Source organism: Talpa europaea (genome assembly GCF_964194135.1).
Source record: "Talpa europaea genome assembly, chromosome: 8".
Taxonomy (NCBI): Eukaryota; Metazoa; Chordata; class Mammalia; order Eulipotyphla; family Talpidae; genus Talpa; species Talpa europaea.
In genome coordinates, this window is record NC_140075.1 from 6,717,216 (window position 1) to 6,737,988 (window position 20,773).

At 49.4% G+C, this 20,773-nt stretch overlaps 1 protein-coding gene and 1 pseudogene across 2 annotated transcripts; one reads left to right on the plus strand and one right to left on the minus strand.

The window, feature by feature from the left end:
* Positions 1-6,119: 6,119 nt before the first annotated feature.
* Positions 6,120-7,183, minus strand: LOC311176184 (olfactory receptor 14A16-like; the record flags this gene model as incomplete). Its single annotated transcript, XM_084241489.1, has 1 exon — positions 6,120-7,183. One exon carries the CDS (start codon positions 7,181-7,183, stop codon positions 6,239-6,241), a length of 945 nt encoding a protein of 314 aa, XP_084097615.1. The 3' UTR covers positions 6,120-6,238.
* Positions 7,184-9,495: 2,312 nt separating this feature from the next.
* LOC311174788 (ubiquitin-conjugating enzyme E2 E3-like) lies at positions 9,496-11,092 on the plus strand (annotated as a pseudogene). The gene is made up of 2 exons: positions 9,496-10,294; positions 10,892-11,092. The product of its transcript is annotated as a ubiquitin-conjugating enzyme E2 E3-like (transcript).
* The last annotated feature ends 9,681 nt before the right edge of the window (positions 11,093-20,773 follow it).

Here is a 20,773-nt window from a genome sequence, read left to right on the forward strand (position 1 = left end):
ACCTGACCCCATCCACACCTGCCTGGACCTTTCTCTTCTTTCCCTGAAACCCCAACCGATGTCATCACAGTGCCCAGAACCAGCTCCCCCGGAGTACACGCACTCCGGGCAGCAGAGAACAGTCATGTGAGCAGGGAAACACTTGAAAAGTCTTCGGGAACAACCTCCTGAAGGCTCTGAGAAAGGAGGGGAGGGCTCAGAGGAAAAAGGGGTGGATTGGTGTCCCTGTGACACAACCACCTGTGAGTGTGGCTGGAGTACCCCGGCGTGCACTTGTAGATGGTCGGTGTGACTGAGGGAAAGAAGGGCTAGCTCTACTTGCTGGTGAAACTGCCCTTCATCAGTCTCCCCACAGCAGACTTCATGGCATGGTTCCTCAAACTGTATATGACGGGATTAAAGGTGGGGGGCATCACTGTGTAGAACATACAAATGACCAGGTCAGACATGGACAGGGTCCCTGAGGTCGGCTTCAGATAAGCAAAGAATGCAGTGGAGACAAACAGCACCACAACCAGCAGGTGGGGAAGGCAGGTGGAGTAGGCCTTGGCCTTCCCTTCTGTGGACGGGATCTTCCTGACAGCAGAGAAGATGTGGATATAGGAAATGAAACAGGACATAACCATTGTCACACTAATGAGAATGGGGACAAGTTTGTTCATCATATTTCCTGAGCAGGAAAGAGCCAATAACTGGGGGGTGTCACAGAAGAACTGGTGGACCACGTTGGACCCACAGTAGGACAAGAAGGTTCCAGCTGTGTGCATCACAGCATAGATACCCCCACCCAGCCAGGACACAGCTGTCAGCTGCACACACCTGTACCTGCTCATGAGGAAGCCATAGTACAGGGGGTGGCACATGGCAGCATATCGGTCAAGGCTCATCACCTTGAGCAGGGTCAGCTCTGTAGCTCCTGAAACCACCAGCATGAAGACCTGGAAGACACAGCCTGGGAAGGAGATGGAGCTGCTGTGCCTCAGAGAGTTGGCAATGGACTTGGGGACCGTGGCTAAGATGAGGCAGATGTCCGTGAGTGACAGAACCCTCAGGAAGAAGTACATGGGGGTGTGGAGGTGTTGGTTCAGGGTGGTGATGAGGATGATGAGCCCGTTCCCCAGCAGGGCTCACAGGTAGACCAGGGAGAAGAGCATCGGGTGCAAGAAGCGCATGGTCCCCTGCGGGGGGAACCCCAGGAGGAGGAATTCTGTCATGGCAGTGAGATTGGTCACCCCTGGAGATGTCATCTCTATAAAAAAAATAAAAATAAAGAGGATGAAAACGTTGTGAAATTTACCAGTATTGACCATGAAATGGGTTATCAGCATAGGATAGTGGATTCAATCTCTCTACGGGGTAATTACTTATTCTAGGTCCTATGGAGTCTAATATTCTCATCTGCGTGTCCTGCTGTCTTCAACCTTTCATTTCCATGTCATTTATCATTATGATGTTGTTCAACTTGTCTCTGAAATTTGGTAAAGAGCTGAAAATTTCAACTCTGCACAAAACATTAACAAGTTAAAATCTCATATGTGTCAACCAACTCAACTTACAACAAACTCAACCCCTCCCTACCACCACAGCCCCGCTGCTTCTGCCTCCTGTCCTGGACCCAGTGTCTCCGCCCAGCACACCTCCCAGAGGTTGTCCAGTGCAGTCCTAGAGGACCCTTGACCATGCACAGCCCCTCCCCCACACTAGAGAGCCTGTCCCTGTTTCTCCAGCAAAACCCTGGGCTGGGTAGGCTCCCACGGTGACAGGTCAGTGCAGGGAGATGGGGTGGGGTGTGCTGGTCATAGGGCCCTGGATCCCCTAGGTGCGGGTTTGTTCCTCACCCCAGGCCCTTGCGTGAGTTGGGATGTCTGGACACGGAGCAGCCCTGCCCGCTCTCCTCCCCAGCAATATCATCCTGTACTCCCTCTGTGGGGTGATGGAGGGGCAGGCCCTGGTGAGGAAGTAATTTTAGAAGAATGTAATCATATAAAATAATTGTCATAGATTTGTGGAAATAATTCCAAATAGTTCTAATAAAAACAAGTTAATAAATCAGGATAACTGGTGATCCTTCATGTAAACAACATTTCACTGCTTTAAAATAAATATAATGATGATATGTTTATAAATATTCTCTTCCTGGTTCTTTTAAAATCTGTCACTTATCCATTTTAAAATATGAATAAGAATTCATCACCGATGGAGTTAAAAAATTCCAGTTCACGTTGATAATATTCAGATTTCCACACTCATATTCACTTCAGCGTCCAAGCCACGAACAGTCCACAGTGTTTCTGTAAAAGTTATTTAATTTCCACTTGTCTTTCATGTCTCATACTATTTAGGGACAAAAGTGAACAACAATCTGAAATTGAATAAGAAGTATTATTTTTAATTTTGTTCTCATTATATCTTTATTTCAATTTAAGTTCATTCATTTGTGATTTATCCCTTACTTAATACACTCCCACTTTATGTGGCGAATTTTAAAATTACAGCTATGAACTAATAATTGTCTTATGCCATAGATCAATGTTTCTTGATATCTTAAACGTATAAAAACGTATTAATCAGTATTTTAATTTTAGTACTTTCTCAAAACTAAAATGAAGTTTCAAGTTTTTTAAATTTTTAAACTTTACAATCAGAATAGATTCTCCTCTGACAATGGCTGGGGGCAGATACCTGCAGTATGAGTGGAAACTTCCAGGTGTATCGAGTCTCTCTCCTGAGGTTGTCCCCATGGCAGGACAGAGGGTGTCCCGGCCTCTCACTCCATCGTCGGGGCTCGTGGGGAGCCTCTGAGCACTCACAGGATGTTCCAACCTGTCCTGCATGGCCTCGTGAACAGAGCAGGGCCTCAGGGCTGGACTATTTGAGCTCTGGAGCCGGTGTCCGTGTGTTGGACACTGTCCAAGATTCTGCCCATCAGTTGACTTTATTCCAGAGGGACAAACACCCTTTTTGAGTTTACTGTCTTAATTGGCGTCGTCCTGTCCCACATTCAGTGATAATTTGTTCACTGAGTTGTCAGAGGTGATTTTGACTGTCGTCTGCACTCTGTAAAAAGCTTGTAATTAATCTTCATCTGAGGCCTCCTTCATCATCCACTGACCAGCCACGGTTCCCAGGTGTGGCCCCGACGAAAGCCACAGATGAGCACGTCCACAGGGAGCTGGGAAATGACCGTCACCCCCTGTGCGCCTGTCCTGGGGGTATCTGCAGAGGTGCTTGTGAAGAGGTTGAGGCTGGAGGAAGGGAAATGAGCAAAATAAGACGGAACTAAGGGAGGATGGAAAAAGGGAAGGAGGACAAGGAGAAATTCACCAGAATGAAGGACAGAGGGAAGCGAACTGGACCCTCGAAGATGGTGTTTCAAGCCCTCAAGCGTTGCTGCGTGTGTTTGGTCACGTGCACATGGCTGCTCAGCCTCACGCCTGCCCGTCTGGTGGGGTGTGACGGCTGCTGCTCGTGGGGGTTCTCCGTGGTCTTCACGCGGGGAGGGGCCGTGGCGGGGCCGCAGTCATGGGCAGCTGTGCGTGGCATGCGGCTCCTTTGTGGGCGTCATGCCCGCCGTGTCCTCTGCCCCGCGGGAAGAGGCCTTGTGTGCGTGGCCTGGACCGCGAGGGGCCTGGAACGGGCCGCACTTCAGCGAGCAGATCACGCCTCGTGCTGACCAGGCGGCTGCGGGTGGCGCGTGCGTGGGACAGTCTCTGTGTCCCGCCATGCCCCCGGAGCCGCCGTCACCACCTCACGTGACCGTCCAGCGGCGGGGTGTGTGGCCGCGGGGAGAGGCTGGGCGGATACTCTTCCTGCGCGACGTCCTCCTTGTTTCCAGGCCATTTACGTCAGTCTCTCGGCGACGGTGCGGGACGGAGGCGTCACCGAGGCTCTTTCCTGTAGCTGGGCCCAACGTGACAATGGCTGCTCCAGGGAGGTGAGAAACGCCCACGTTACCACCCGTCCCGAAAGGCTGATTTACCTTCCCACACGGGCCCCAGGAGCCTGGTTTGGGCCCCGTTGTGCAGCCATCGCAGGCCGCGCGGGTCGCGGTCGGTTCTCATGCGTGACGATGCTCTTGTGGCCTTGGAAGAGTTTTCAGGCCTGTCGTGCCGACCTGGGGGCTGACTGGGTCACCCAGCTCTTCTCTGGCCTCTCCCGCCCTCTGGGTCTCAGACGATGCTGCCCTCATCCCCGTGTCCCTTGGCACACAGGCCCCATTAACATGTGTGTGTCCATGTTCTGGCCCCGGTGTCCACATCACAGACACATGTGCAAGACCCAGAGTGGGGGCTGGTTTCGGGGATGGCGTGTCTGAGGCTCAAACACTCCCTGGGGTATGGGGCCACTTGTCCATGCGCCCTTGGCGCCCTTCTCCTTGGAGTGTGTCTTCACAGCACTCTGGGGGGGGAGTCATGGCAGACCACGTGCTCCTGTGGTCACAGCCACACTGTCCACCGTGGCCATTCCTAGCCCCCCCCATGTGCCGGCCACAGGGCAGTGAATACAGAATGTGGGTCCACACTCAGTGGGGACCACCCAGCTGTGAAAGGATGAAATCGTGTCATTTTCAACAGCATAGCTGGATCCTGAGGTGGTTTCGAGAAGTGAAATGAGCCAGAGAGAGAGAGACAGATGTGGATGGTCTTACTCATCTGTGGAACCGAAATACAGAGAAGCTCCATCACCAAATGCAGCAAAAGCAGATGTCAGGCTTAGTGAAAAAATGTGCTGTTACCTGAGGGAACAGAGAGAAGCAAGGGGACGAGCATGGAAGATGAGGAGGCACTAACGGGGTGTTGTATGGACTGCGGGGTGCACTGTGCCCACAGAGTGGGAAATTAATACCCAAAACTAAAGCAACAAACCCCGTGAATAAAGCATTTCTTGGATGGTGGCAGGTTGTAAATTCGCATAACCTAACATGACGTCACTAATGACATCAACTCTCTGGCTCAACAGAGATTTATAAGTTTGGTCCAAAGGAAAATAGAAAATAATAAAGAGATCTGACCAGAGCCTAATATAAGTCTCCCCAGGGAAGAAATCTTTGCTCAAAGACATTCGTTGAGATGAGAATAATTTGAGAGATTTTCTAACACATTTTTATTCTGAAATTTCAATTGACTCAAGTCCTGTGATTTACAAACTTTTTTTTAGAAAAGTTTCATGGACTTAGCATGTTATCATCAGTAGGATATTCAGGGTACACAGTGACCTGATCCCTCAGAAAGGCCTGATGGAGGATCATCACCCCAGCTCATGTTTTCAGGGTGGGTAAGCAGTCGTAAGACCCCGGGGTCTAAGGCACAGAAGCTGCTAGGAATAAAAATTCACATAGAGTGTCATGCTGACCTTTACATGGCATTCTCTACGTGACATAATAAATAGCAGGTTTCAAGATAGAAGGGAAGGGAACTAAATTTCATCTACCCCAGAGCAGAAAGAAGTCCTGGTGTGAGACTCAAAATACAAATGGGAAAACTAAGGGAACCTGAAAGTAAACACATGGACAAATGTATAAAAAACATACATTTTAAAAGTAGAAATGTAGTTCCTCAGTAAAATTCATCCACTTTTTACTATTATGACAGTCCATCCAACAGTGCAGTCCTGTTAGATCAAATCAGACATCATAGAAATGAACATTCACATCAGTTGTGGGGTTCAGCGTGGACTCTGATTCCCCAAGGACGCTTGTATCCTTCCATCCGCACAGCCCGGCACATTCAGGAGTAGATCTCCTTGTCATTTGAACAGAAACATGAATGTTTCTTACAGGAAGACACTTTTTTAGGAATTGTGAGGGTTGGGGTGCCCCTCAAATGTCTCCCCTCCCCTCCACAAGGACGGGGCCCTCAGTGGGGACAGACACGGGCTGTGGGAACCAAGTGCCAGGGACTGGGCCCGGTGACCCAAGTGATCCCCAAGGCCAAACGCCATTTACCACTCCATCATTTTACATGAATGTTGGTCATGCATGAGTTCTAGAACATTCTTTCCGACCAAATACATTGTTTTAACAATGAGCTGCATATAGTTTATGAATATCACACAGACAGAGGTTGGGCAAAGGATTGTGTTTTGGGGAAAACTAGAGCTTATGGAAAAATATGAGAAAATAAACTTCTGTCAAAGGAGAAATCCTAACGCAAGAATTCAATACATTCTAAATGATGACATGTAAGAGTTAGAGGGGAAAAACAATAAATGAGGGGTTGTAACTGTAGACTGTGATATCTCACATCTTGGAGTAATGGCCATTTATCAGTCTCCCCACAGCCGACTTCATGGCTTGGTTCCTCAGACTGTATATGACGGGATTAAAGGTGGGGGGCAGCACCGTGTAGAACATAGAAATGACCAGGTCAGACATGGACGGGGTCCCTGAGGTCGGCTTCAGATAAGTAAAGCATGCAGTGAAGACAAACAGTACCACAACCAACAGGTGGGGAAGGCAGGTGGAGTAGGCCTTGGCCTTCCCTTCTGTGGATGGGATCTTCCTGACAGCAGAGAAGATGTGGACATAGGAAATGATGATGGATATGAAATAGCAGATACCCATCACTGCACTAATGAAAATAGGGACAAGTTTTCTCATCAGATTTCCTGAGCAGGAAATAGCCAATAATTGGGGGACATCACAGAAGAACTGGTGGACCAAGTTGGACCCACAGAAGGACAAGGAGAAGGTTCCAGCTGTGTGCATCACAGCATAGAGACCCCCACCCAGCCAGGACACAGCTATCAGCTGCACACACCTGTCCCTGCTCATGATGACATCATAATGCAGGGGGTGGCAGATGGCAGCATAGTGGTCAAGGCTCATCACCGTGAGCAGGTGAAGCTCTGTAGATGCTGACATAAGCATCATGAAGACCTGGCCGACACAGCCTGGGAACAAGATGGAGCTGCTGTGCCTCAGAGAATTGGCAATGGACTTGGGGAACGTGGTTGTGATGAGGCAGAGGTCCGTGAGTGACAGACTCCTCAGGAAGAAGTACATGGGGGTGTGGAGGTGCCGGTCCAGTGTGGTGATGAGAATGATGAGCCCGTTCCCCAGCAGGGCACACAGGTAGACCAGGGAGAAGAGCAGCGGGTGCAGGAAGCCCATGTTCCCCTGGGTGGGGAACCCCAGGAGGACGAATTCTGTCACAGCTGTGAGATTCAGAACCACTGGAGACATCATCTGCATGAAAATGTGGAAGAAATCAGCCCTCGCCAGTCTCCCCAGGCTGAGCGTAACTAAGTGCCTCACGACAATCACAGCAGCTGCTCACCACCCACATTCCCTGTCCTCCCAAATCTCATCCCAAGTCATTCTCCAAGTAGCTTCATCCTGTCAAAAAATTGCATTTTCGGGTCTCCCCTGGTGGGGCAGGTGGTTGAGCGCCACACTGTGAAGCTGTCTGCAGCCTCTGCAGAGTCAGTTCTACCCTGGCCGGCCGGCCGGCGAGGGTCCCACATGGTGCAGCAGACCTCTCCTGTCACACCCGCTGCTCCCCTTAGCAGTGTGTTTCATCAGTGTGCCTGTTCTATTCCCTGCTCTGACTCTGGTGAATCCTCTCGCCCTCCCATGCATCTGGTCTGTACCCCAGTTCTTGTATAAATAAATCTTAAAAAAAATTACATTTTCACTCTGAAATTGCTGTTACATCGTCCAAGCTTTTGATATGAAACACACCAAAGATTTGAAATTTCAACTGATAGTAGTAATAAGGCCTGGAAATACCCTCCCATATTTTCCAATAAATCGAACGACCAGAGGACCAGGCCTGCCTGTGTCTGTCCCTTCCTCTCGGGCTGTGCCAAGCCAGCCCACGGCCCACGTCTGGGAATCCAGTGTCAGCAAGCCCTGGCGAGCAGTGCCCTCTGCCAGAACCAGCTCTGCCCGCCCCATGCAACACGTCCCTGCCTGCTGTTTGCAAAACCCCATGCAGAGGGGCTCAGAGCTCTGAGCTTTTACTAGGAGATTAAGGAGACACTGACCTGGCTGTGCTCATCTCATTCACAGAATCAATATTCACCACAACATGAAAAATCTCAAGTCATCAGACATCGTCTCAATACTCTTGAGTTTCCATCCAAGTCAGTTGTGTCATTAATATACTCGGGCAGCTGTAGAACCAGATGACTGTTATTTGTGCTCAGTAATGGTGTGAAACTATTAAAATCACAATCAGAGCTATAACTTCAATTAAAGAGAGAAAAAACTATTTTCTCCTCTGAAAGTGCTCCCGACAGTTGGCTGTGAAAACTGCACAATTTCTGGGCCTCCCTGGTTGTGCAGGTGGTTAAGCACAGCACTATGAAGCTGTCCACAGCCTCTGCAGCACAACTTCGATCCCCAGCCAGGGAGCTAACCCCATGGCACAGCAGACCTCTCCTGTCTCCCCGCTGCTCCCCTCAGCAGTGTATTTCAGTCAGTCTGCCTATTCTGTTCCCCACTCTGTCTCTGGTGAATCCTCTCACTCCCCACGCCTCTGGACTGTACCCCAGTTCTTGTGTGCATAAATAAATCTTAAAAAAAAAAAAAACTGCACAATTATTGCAACAGTCAATACCCCATTAGCTATCACTACTTTTACTGTGAAATGAACAATTTCTACTTTGTTCTCAAATCTAGAATTTTTAAAGCCTATGGATTTTTAAAAATTGTATTGTTTTCATCGCTGAGCTAACATCGCTTGACAGGGTTAACATGGCCTAGGGGATAGCCCCCCAGCCGTGGCTTCTCCACACCCATTACCCGTCTCCACCACCCATCACCCCGGCACCCTCACCTGGCCTCATGTGCTGCCCCGTGCCCTGCACCTGTGGGCCTGCCCAGCACGTCAGTGACTGGGTCAGCTCCGCATTCGGGTCGGGGCTGCCCCGGAGGGCCTCAGGGTCTCTTCCAACTCTGAATTCCGTGACTTAGCACCGTCCCCCTAACCCGAGTGACTCTCCCAGACATGCGCCAGCACAGCCCCCACAGCCTGCAAGGCAAGTTGTCTTTTAAATTTGCTTCCTGAGAAGCCAGCCAGTGGTGTCCGCAGAGGAGATGCCAGATCCCAGCTGCGCGGCCCTGACGACGGCTCTGAGGCCTCAGAACACTCGGGGCAGGCACGAGTCTGACTCCAGGGCAGGGACCTGAGGAGCTTTGACCTTCCTGCTGGTCCCCCGGGTGCTGTCCGTCCGCCAGCCCCACCCAGGTCATCCCCAGGGAGGAGGGCCGTGCTCTCTCCTGCTCATCTGCTTAATTGGCCTCAACCTCAGATAACTGCCCCTGAGCAATTAGGGCACTGAGCGTGCCAGAGGCGATTCCTTAGTTTTCACCCAGGGAGGACTGGACCTGGTTCCCCCTCAGGCCCCATCCCCTCCCCTGACTGCCGCGGGGACAGGTGTGGCCTGTGGTCAGAGCCATGGATGAGCCAGGTCCACAGGGAGCTGGAAAGTCACCGTTACCCCCTGTGTGCCCTTCATGGTGGAGGTGGGCGGGGGGAGGGAGATGGGGCAGGAGATGAAGCAGGAGAGGGAGGAGGGAGGAAAACCAGGAAGAAATTCCCCAGGAGCGAGAAGGGGAAGCCCCTGGATCTTCTGACAGGAGAATTTGTTAGTGTCTCAGAATTTGTTTATTTAAAAATGCCATTTATCGACAAAGGGCCGTGGAGCTGCATGGCCGCCGCCACCGGCCGTGGCTCACCTTGGCGGGCGCGGAAATTTGTTGCACTTCTTGGGGATTTGTTTGTTTGTTTGTTTTGCCTGTGTTTTTTTTTTTTTTTTTTTTTTGCTATTTTGGACAAAATGTCGGTCCGTGATGTAAAAATTGAGCGAGGAACCTGGATGGCATTGAGAGCTTTGCAGAAGTTTTCCAAGAAATAACTTCACCAAGATGTCCAGGGATAGGCAAAGGTCTGATGATGAGAGTCCCAGCACCAGCAGTGGTAGTTCTTATGCGGATTAGAGAGACCCAGCCGCTCCAGAGCCTGAAGAACAAGAAGAAAGAAAATCTTCTGCCATCCAGCAGAAGAAGAACACCGAACTCTCTAGCAAAACCACTGCTAAGTTATCCACTAGTGCTAAAAGAATTCAGAAGGAGCTAGCTGAAATAACCCTTGATCCTCCTCCTAACTGCAGTGCTGGGCCTAAAGGAGATAACATTTATGAATGGAGGTCGACTATACTTGGTCCACCAGGTTCTGTATAAGAAGGTGGTGTGTTTTTTCTGGATATCACATTTTCATCCGATTATCCGTTTAAGCCACCAAAGGTTACTTTCTGCACCAGAATCTATCATTGCAACATCAATAGTGATGTTATAGGACAGGGAGAGGGGTAGCCCAAACCCCGCAAACCTGCCTATTTTAAATGGGTTCTGCCATCCGCCGCATCAACACAAAACATATGAGACTTTAATGGGAAGGAACTTTAATAAAACTAGGAAACAATACAGGTAAGGCAAAGAGTCTAGTTTCTAAGTGAAGCACCCAAAGTCACCCATCCCCTCGTGGGTAAAAGTCCATCCAAATGGGATTGGCCCAGAGCAAGGCCCCAAAGCCTGCCACAAATCTAAAGCATCTTCCAGTGGGGACCCACAGAAAAGGGTCAGAAACAACCAGACAAGCCCAGAAGGAAAAGAGCAAAATTAACATCAAGATAAAGGCTGCCATTGTCACCTCCCAATGGATCTCACCCACATCTGTGTCACCCAGTCCACGACCAAAAGACAAGCACAGTTTATTCACGTGTCTCTAGGCTTTATGCGCCTCCTCCAGGTCTCCTTCTGGCTCCATCCTGTTTCCTTCCTTCCTCAGTCTCTTCTGATGCTTCTTCTCTTCCTGCTCAGCTCCACCCTCCCTTGGGTGGGGCAGGGAACCTCCCCTTTTCCTGGGGACCACCCTGTTACAGTGAGGGAGTCATCTGTCTGGACATCCTTAAAGACAACTGGAGTCCTGCTTTGACTATTTCAAAGGTTTTGCTGTCCATTTGTTCTCTTTTGACAGACTGCAACCCTGCGGATCCTCTGGTTGGAAGCATAGCTACTCAGTATTTGACCAACAGAGCAGAACATGACAGGATAGCCAGACAGTGGACCAAGAGATATGCAACATAATTGAGATCATTTGTTTGCAGTGTGAAGGAGCAGAAGGCATCTTCTCACTGTGCTGCAAATCTTTATAGCTTTTACAATACGGACTTCTGTGTATATGTTACACTGATTCTACTCTCTGCTTTTATCCTTTGGAGACTGGGAGACTCCCCAAAAAGGTAAATGCTATCAAGAGTAGAACTTTGTAGCTGTAGATTAGTTATGTTCAAAATGCCTACTTGCAAGTCTTGCTTCTTTGGAATATCAAGATGTATTTTGTGATGATGTACTAAGGATACTGGTCCTGAGGTCTACCAAATTTTATAGTGCATTTTAGCCTAATTCATTATCTGCATGAACTTATAAAAGTAGCCATAGATGACTAGGAATTATGTCATTTGTATTAAACCAGATCTATTTCTGAGTATGTGGTTCATGCTGTTGTGAAAAATGTTTTACCTTTTACCTTTGTCAGTTTGTAATGAGCGGATTTCATTTTACCCTTTGTAGCTCAGAGAGCACCTGATGTATCATCTCAAACACAATAAACATGCTCCTGAAAAAAAAAAATAAAAACGCCATTTATTTCTGGCGCCAATAAACCTGTCACTACTATAAATCGAACACTGGTGTGTTCGTGACAGAGGCTCGAGTTTATCTTCCACTGTGGGTCTGTCCCAAGGCGGCGCTGTCTGGCGTATCCATGGGGTGGTCTGTGTCTCAGGCTCTGACACAGCAGAGTGGGGGTTCCCTCTCCCAGGTGTGGCTCTCCCCGCGCACTCACAGTCTTTCCAGCTCCCTGTGCATGCTCACAGACAACGGGGGGCATTGGTGAAGGAGATGCAGGACAGTCCCAGGGCCCACCTACTGTCCTGCCAGTCTCTGCAGCATCCGCCTGGCCATGCCAACAAGTGCCCAGCAATATGGCACCGCCATGAGGGAAGCAGAGCCAGAGCCCCTGTGTGGGCCTGGTGGGTGGGGGCCTATTCCAGCTTTGGGGTGCTGCTCCCTAGGCCCCACCACAGTGCCTGCACCTGGACCCTCTGACAGACTCACCATCCTCTTCCGGTCCCGCACTCCCTGAGACCACACACCAACATCGGTTTCCTGACTGGGAGTGCACTCCACCCATGGGGGCCCTGGGGTCAGCCTTAGCCCCGATAGGACCAGCCCAGGATGCAGCATCCACCCCAACCCTGCGGTGTATGTGAGGCTGACAGGAGACCCACCTGACCCATGTCCCAGACCTCCCTGAGCCTTTCTCTCTTGTTCCCTAAAACCCCAACCAGCTGTGCCAGAGTGCCCAGGACACAGCTCCCGGGGGGTGACTGGCCGGGCTGCCCAGCCATGGAGGAAGCCGGAGCCCAGGCCATGGACACTCATCCAGGTCTGATGATGACCCCCTGGGATTTGGGCAAAGGATAGTTAGTGCTTGACTCGAGCAGGCCACCCAGGACACCAGCCACCCCACCCTGACTGCACCGGGCTGCCTGTGGGACAGGCGGATCCCCCTGTAGAACCCTGGTTTTATGGGGTAATAAGCTGCCCCAGGGCACACAGGAGACAGGCGGATTTAGACAAGGAGACACCCTTCCCCTCGGGAAAACAGCCATATCATAGGGGCCCAGAGGCAGTAGAGGGTGTGAAGAAAGGACCCCATTGTACTGCTAGTGGACAGAGGCAGTGAAACTCTGCACAGAGCACCCCACATTTCCTTAAAAAATCCAGGACGGATTCCAGCAGCAGGTCACACACGGGCACGGGCAGAGCAGGACTCTCCTTGAGCCACCGGCTCTGCGATCAACCCGGCAGTGGCGTCCACAGCAGCCCCACTCGGCCCACGGGACAAGGAACAGATGGTGGTGCATCCACACCCGGGCGGGCATGGACAGGGCGAGGGCAGAGTCCTGTGAAAGGAGAGGGTTTGAGAAATACACACAGAAAAGCAGGTCGTACATGGACACACACTTGGTGGGGGGACAGAGAACAGGCATGTAAGCAGGGAAACACTGTAATAGTCTTGGGGAACAACCTCCTGAGGGCTCTGAGAAGAGAGGGGAGGGCAAGGAGAACAAAGAGGGACTGGTGTCCCTGTGACCCAATCACATGTGTCTGGCTGGAGGACACAGGCGTGCACTTGTGGACAGTCTCTGTGGCTGAGGAAAAGAAGGGCGAGCTTTTCTCGCTGGTGAAACGGCCCTTCATCAGTTTCCCCACTGCCGACTTCATGGCTTGGTTCCTCAGACTGTAGATGATGGGATTAAAGGTGGGGGGCACCACCGTGTAGAACATAGAAATGACCAGGTCAGACATGGACAGGGTCCCTGAGGTCGGCTTCAGATAATCAAAGAGCCCATTGGAGACAAAAAGCACCAAAACCAGCAGGTGGGGAAGGCAGGTGGAGTAGGCCTTGGCCTTCCCTTCTGTGGATGGGATTCCTGACAGCAGAGAAGATGTGGACATAGGAAATGATGAAGAAAGTAAAACAACCCACATCCAATGTCACACTAATGAGAATGGGGACAATATCTCTCATTATATTATATTTCCTGAGCAGGAAATTGCCAGTAACTGGGGGACATCACAGAAGAACTGGTAGACCACGTTGGACCCACAGTAGGAAAAGGAGAAGGTTCCAGCTGTGTGCATCACAGCATAGAGACCCCCACCCAGCCAGGACACAGCTCTCAGCTGCACACACCTGTCCCTGCTCATGAGGACCTCGTAGTGCAGGGGTGGCAGATGGCAGCATAGTGGTCAAGGCTCATCACTGTGAGTAGATGAAGCTCTGCAGTTGCTGAAATAACCAGCACAAAGACCTGGAGGACACAGCCCAGGAAGGAGATGGAGCTGCTGTGCCTCAGAGAGTTGGCAATGGACTTGGGGACCGTGGCTGAGATGAGGCAGAGATCTGAGAAGGACAGACTCCTCAGGAAGAAGTACATGGGGGTGTGGAGGTGCCGGTCCAGGGTGGTGATGAGGACGATGAGCCCGCTCCCCAGCAGGGCACACAGGTAGACCAGGGAGAAAAGCAGTGGGTGAAAGAAGCCCATGGTCTCCTGGGTGGGGAACCCCAGGAGGACGAATTCTGTCATGGCCGTGAGATTGGTCACCCCTGGAGCCGTCATCTGCATGAAAGTTTAGAGGAATGAAACGCTGGGACCATCCGCCAGTGCTGTTACAGTGGTGTCTCTTTGCAGGTGACCAGCACTGTCCTTCCCCACTGACCTCTTTCCACACTCTGTCCAGTGTCCTTCCACAGGGATCTCAGCTCCTGGTCTGCTCAGCCTTTCCAGTGTCAGTGACCTGCAGGTGCTGCCACTGTGTACGCTGCCTGTGGGAGATGCTGAAGGGCAGAGAGTTCAACTGACCTCAGCCCCTTGTGCAATTTCCTCCCGTCTCACCTTGTCTCGTGTATGGGCACTCCTGAAACCCTGACCCCGGCCCCTCCTCGCCATCTCAAGGCCCAGGTCCACGCACCTCCCAGAAGTGGGATCCCCCCTGTAGCCTAAGGAACGTGACAGTCAAGGACACCGTAAATCTACCCTGTGGTTTCTCAGCCACCAAGTCCCTGCAAACACTGGCCAGGGCAGCTCCAGGTGCACATTTTGGGACCAAGTGGACACCGATGGCCCCGAGTTGGCTTCTGGTCGGTGCCCTCATCACTGCCGTGGGTGGGGTGTCCCAAACCTGTGTCGATGTCTGACGACCATCTGCCCCTCGCCCCTGTGTCCAATTCACTGAGACGGTGACCTCCCACTCCTGCCCGTCCCGGTCATTGTCTTGCCCTTTCCCTCCCCCGTGGAGATGAGGTGGTTTCTCCTGCAGCTACTTCCCATGGTCACACCAACTCGCCCCTGCTGCGGGATGGTCTCTTCCGCCCCCAGGTCCCTCCTGGCCCCTCTGTCCCCCTCAGAGTCATGCACATCTGTGCAGGGAGGAGGCTGCTCCGGAGCTGAGCCGGACAGTCTGTGCGTGTGGCTGTCACTGCCGGTCCCAGGGCCCTGGGTCCCCCGGGTGCAGGATTGTTCCTCCCCCCAGGCCTGTGTGTGAGTGGGGACGTCTGGACAAGTGACAGCCCTGCACACGCTCCTCCTCCCACCCCCAATCTCATACTCTCCTCTCCCATTGGGATGACGGAGGGGCAGGCCCTGGTGAGGCAGGATTTTTGGGAGAATGTGTTGATATAAAATATTTGCAATAAGTTGGTGGGAATAATTCCAAATAATTAAAAAAAAAGAAATAAATCAGGATACATGCTGGTCATTAACGTTGACTTCTGTTGAGTGATTTATATAAAATTTAAAATGATAAAATCACTTTTGACATATATCTCCTGCAGGCCCTGTTTATATATTGTCTCTTGTTTTATAAATCACTAACAATCCCTGAGTGATGGGGTTGGCGAAAAATCCCAAGTTCATGTCCATAAATAGTCACACGCCCCTGCCAGCCTCATGCTAGTGTCAGAGCCATGAAGCTGTCAACATATTGCTGTAAGTGTTTTTGATTTTATACTTGACACATATCTGTCATAGTGTTAGGACAAAAAGGATACTTTTCTGAATTTAACAATAAATAATATTTTAATTTGCTCTGAAATTTCTTTGATACCATTTTATGGCATTAACTTTGTGATTTTGTTTACTATCTGAAACACACTGAGTGTGGTGATGCTACAATCTCATACGAAGCAATAATCATCACATCTCCCATAAATCAAAATCTTCTAGTGTGCTCAATGTATTAAAAGGCAATATCTTTGATCACTGTAAATTACAAAAGAATATGTTTTCTCTCAGTGAGTCTCACACAGGCTGACGGGACAGTGGGACATGACTACTTGGGCCCCGTCAGCATTAGTTGTCCTGATTTACAAAGTGAATTGTTTAACTATGGCACATTCTCAAGTCTAAAATGGAGCTTGAATCTGAAAACTTTCAAATGTGAGTGGATTCTCCCCTGCAAACGGCTGGGGGCAGATACCTGCAGTCCGGAGGGGAAGTTCCCGCTGCCATGTCGAGTCTCTCTCCTGAGGTTGTCCCCATGGCGTGGACAGAGGGTGTCTGGCCTCTCACTCCATGGTCGGGGCTCTTGGGGAGCCTCTGAGAACTAACAGGATGGTCCACCCCATCCTGCGCCAACTCCTGGACATAGCAGGGCCTCAGGGCTGGGCTATTTGAGCTCTGGAGCTGGTGCCCACATGTTGAACCCTGTCCAGATTCCAGCCCTCAGGGACCTTCCTCCCGAGGGAAAGTGTGTGTTTACTTGACTGTGTTAATTGGAGCGTCCTGCAGTGCGTCTCAGCGAGTAATTATCACACTCGGTGTGTAGATGTGATATTGTGTCTGTCTCACACCTCTTTGGAAGTGTATAGACAAATCCTCATTTCCAGGTTCCATTCCCGACCTGTCGTTTCCACCGATGTGGGCACCATCAGTCACAACAGTGCCCTGAGTCCCTGTCTAGACTGCTGGACAGTCGCCCGTCACCCCCTGTATGCCCTTCATGGAGAGGCCCTGGAGATGGGCTTAAGGGGGGATGTGGGAAGGCCTGAGGCGGGAGGGAAGGGACACGGAGAGAGGCAGAAGGGAGCCAAGGATGGGGGAGTGGGGCGGAAAGACAATGGACGTCCAGCAGAAGTGAGTGACCACGTGGGTCACCAGCCCTGTGGGAAGAGAAACTTTACTCTTCTCTGAAATTGTGTATCCTGCGGTTCTTTTCCACCCCCAGCACCCGTCAGTGCACTTACATTAGAATTGTCCTTTTGTTGGGATAATTTGCTTCTAATCTTTAGAAAATAGTATTTTAGGGTTTCTGCTCATGGTGTCATATGCTTAGGTTTGCTGCATGACGATGGTGATGTCACACATGGAAACAGGGGTTTATCTGCTTGAGTTTACTTTTCTGTAGGGGGTGGGGCAGGACCTGCTTCACTCTGCTGCGTGTGTCTATCTGCTTCTCCCAGCTCCATCTCCCCACTTTCCTGTTCCAGTGCCTGCTCTGGCTTCTCTGTCATAGAGTCACTGTCCCTCCTGATGAGGGGGGAATCCTGGGCCCTTGTTATATTCCAGATGTCTGTGTCTGTTTTTGTCCCAGAACCATGCTGCTTTAACTCATAGCTTTATGGTTAGATTGAAATCTGGAATGTGCTGCCACCATTTGTCCTAATTTTTGTAAGGATGCTTGGACTGTTGCATATACATTTTCAGTAACGTTTGCTTTATGTCTCTGGAGAATGCCATTGAAGTTCTTATTGGGATTGCATTAAATGTGTAAGTTGCTTTGGGTCAGATGAGCATTTGGTAATGTTGATACTTCCAATCCCAGGGCAGGGAATATCTTTCCATTTCTTTGTCTTTTCTATTTCTATTAACAATGCCTCACTCTTTTCTTGTATCTTCACCTCCTTTGTTATGTTTACTCCATGGCACTTAGTCTTGTGATTGTACATGGTACTGTTTTCTTAACTTCTCTTTCAGTTCAATTTTGGCATATAAGAAGGCAATTGATTTTCTTTGTGTGTTGATTTTGTAAGCTTCCAACCACACTAAAGTGGCTTATTTTTTAATCTGTTTTTTCAGTGGGGTCTTTGTTTTCTTAGTGTATATTGTGTTGTCCACAACAGTTTTAATTATGCTGAAATGTTAAAATCCATACAATCTACAGACAGTTAATGTTTTATTATTTTAAATTTTTTAATTATGTTACACAAAAGTGACAAAATGTAGGCAATGAATAGTCTCAGTATATGTTCATAATAGTCTGATTTAGCTTCTTCATTCAATATGTGCATTGAATTCTCATTAAATACCATAACCTTATTCTGTTTATATCCCATAACTTCTATTGACCAGTAAACTATGAGAGTATCAAGAATTAATATTAAGAAAGTTATTTATCATCAGAAAAAACTACAATGCCAATGATTTAAAAGAAAAGCAGCACATTATTAACCCAAAAATTCAAAGATTGAGATGTTGCCACTTTTAACCATTCTTGGCTGCCTCCAAACTGACATTGTGCCCACATGGGCCTCACCTGGGCTGAAGGCAAGGTCAGCCTGATTAGCACCCTCGGAGTGTGAATGTCTGACAATGAGTTAAATGTCTGATATCCAGTTGGAGCTACATTTTACCATGAAATATTTTGGCATGAAATTTTCAAACTTTGGACATCACAAACAGGACAGCAGGGGTGGATGCAGTCAGTGGAGAGGAGCTGAGGTCAGATAGCAAGTGACAACCATGGGGGCATTTCACTTCCCAAATTTAATGTCCTTCAAATTCTTTGTCTTTATGTCTACACTAAATGATAGTGTTATTTATGATATGTAAATCTAATGAATTTTCTCATTTAACCCACTGCCCATGGAATCACAAACACTCTGAGATCCCATAATAATGTGGCCAAAAGTACATTGTCCTCAAATTCCCAGAAATTCTAGGTAATTAAATATATGGGGATAAAAACACGAGGAAAGTGCGGTGTGATCTTGTGGGTGTCCTTCCTCAACTATCTCTGGGAATAGTAGAATATTGTGTAGTCCACTAGCAATTATTTGTGTGCCATCCACAGAAGGCCAGGACAAGGCCAATTATTTTTTTACCATTATAGCTTCCTAAGTTCCTTTATTGTTCTGTGAAAAACCCTACCCACGGTATCTAAGTAAATTTTTAGTAATTATACTGCACATGAAAGTAACAGCTTTCATAGGCACTGTCTTATTTCTGGTGTCCACTGTGCACTAAGTGTGTTTATGGTAAATGCCAATGACATCCACAACAAAGCTTCCAGGAGGGTCTCTACCCTGTCATGTGTGAACCCTGTCCACAGAAGGTCATGACCACCCAGTTTCCAACTTGGAATCTAAGGCCTTATTTATGCTATTAAGGCCCCACTCAGCATGTAAAGGGGCCTCTGTCCTCCCCATGACCCTGGTCCCACACATGACCGAGAGGGTCAGTGACATGAAATGGGTGCATCTTAGAGACTGGGGAGGCTGCCCCAGTGAGAGAACTTCTGACAAATGTGATGAAACCCAACCATCGCCTCTCTTCTGCGGGAGTAGAGAAATGGAGAACAGCAGACAGATGCTGAAGTTCAGTGACCTTCATTGTACAGAGAATATCAAAGTGCAACTAAGTGTTAAAAAAAGAACAATCAATGGTAATAGAGTATATGAGCAGCAGAATATATGAAGTCATCATAAATATATTTTAAAAATCAGCATATATTTGTAAATTGTACAATGCAATTACATGAAATTATAATAATATAAAGGGGACAATAATGTGAAAATTTAAAATATGTATCTTGTAATCGAGTCATGAACTCATATTTTCTATTACATTTTGGTGAGTCTCCCCTTCATCAGTCTCCCCACAGCCGACTTCATGGCTTGGTTCCTCAGACTGTAGATGACAGGATTAAAGGTGGGGATGCACCACCGTGTAGAACATAGAAATGACCAGGTCAGACATGGACGGGGTCCCTGAGGTCGGCTTCAGATAAGCAAAGCATCCAGTGGAGACAAACAGCACCACAACCAGCAGGTGGGGAAGGAAGGTGGAGTAGGCCTTGGCCTTCCCTTCTGTGGATGGGAACTTCTTGACAGCAGAGAAGATGTGAACATAGGAAATGATGGTGAAAATAAAACAAGAGGAATCCATCACCGCACTAATGAGAACAGGGACAAGTTCATTCATTAAGTTTCCTGAGCAGGAAATAGCCAATAACTGGGGGATGTCACAGAAGAAATGGTGGACCACAGTACGACAAGGAGAAGGTTCCAGCTGTGTGCATCACAGCAAGGAGACACCCAGCCAGCCAGGAAACAGATGTCAGCTGCACACACCTGTCCCTGCTCATGAGGACGTCATAGTGCAGTGGGTGGCAGATGGCAGCATAGCGGTCAATGCTCATCACCATGAGCAGGTGAAGCTCCGCAGTTGCTGAAATAATCATCATGAAGACCCGGAGGACACAGCCTGGGAAGGAGATGGAGCTGCTGTGCCTCAGTGAGAAGAGAATGGACTTGGAGACTATGGTTGAGAATAGGCAGAGGTCCGTGAAGGACAGACTCCTCAGGAAGAAGTACATGGGGATGTGGAGGTGCCGGTCCAGGGTGGTGATGAGGATGATGAGCCCGTTCCCCAGCAAGGCGCACAGGTAGACCAGGGAGAAGAGCAGCGGGTGCAAGAAGCCCATGGTCCCCAGGTGGGGAACCCCAAGACCACGAATTCTGTCACGGCTGTGTGATTGGTCACCCCTGGAGCAGTCATCTGAGCAATAAATGTGGGGAGGAAGAAATCACCACTGCCCAGTCTCCACAGACTGAAGATAACTGGGCTTCTCATACGACGATCACACCCCTGGTGCTCCCGTGTCTCCATATCTAGTCATTCTCTCAGTATTGTGTCCTGGCAAACTACTGTATTTCCAGTTTTTCTGAAAGAGATTTATGATGTTGTCCAAACAGCTCATCTTAGAAACACTGAGATTGGGGCCTCCTCGGTGGCGCAGCAGTTGAGCGCTGAGTTGTGAAGCTGCCTGCGGCCTCTGCAGCATCAGTTCGATCCCCAGCTGCTCCCTGGACACTGGAAGAGGGTCCTACATGGCACGCAGAGCTCTCCTGCCACCTGCTGCTCCCCTCAGCAGTGTACTTCGGTCCTTCTGCCTGCTCTGCTCCCCGCTCTGGCTCTG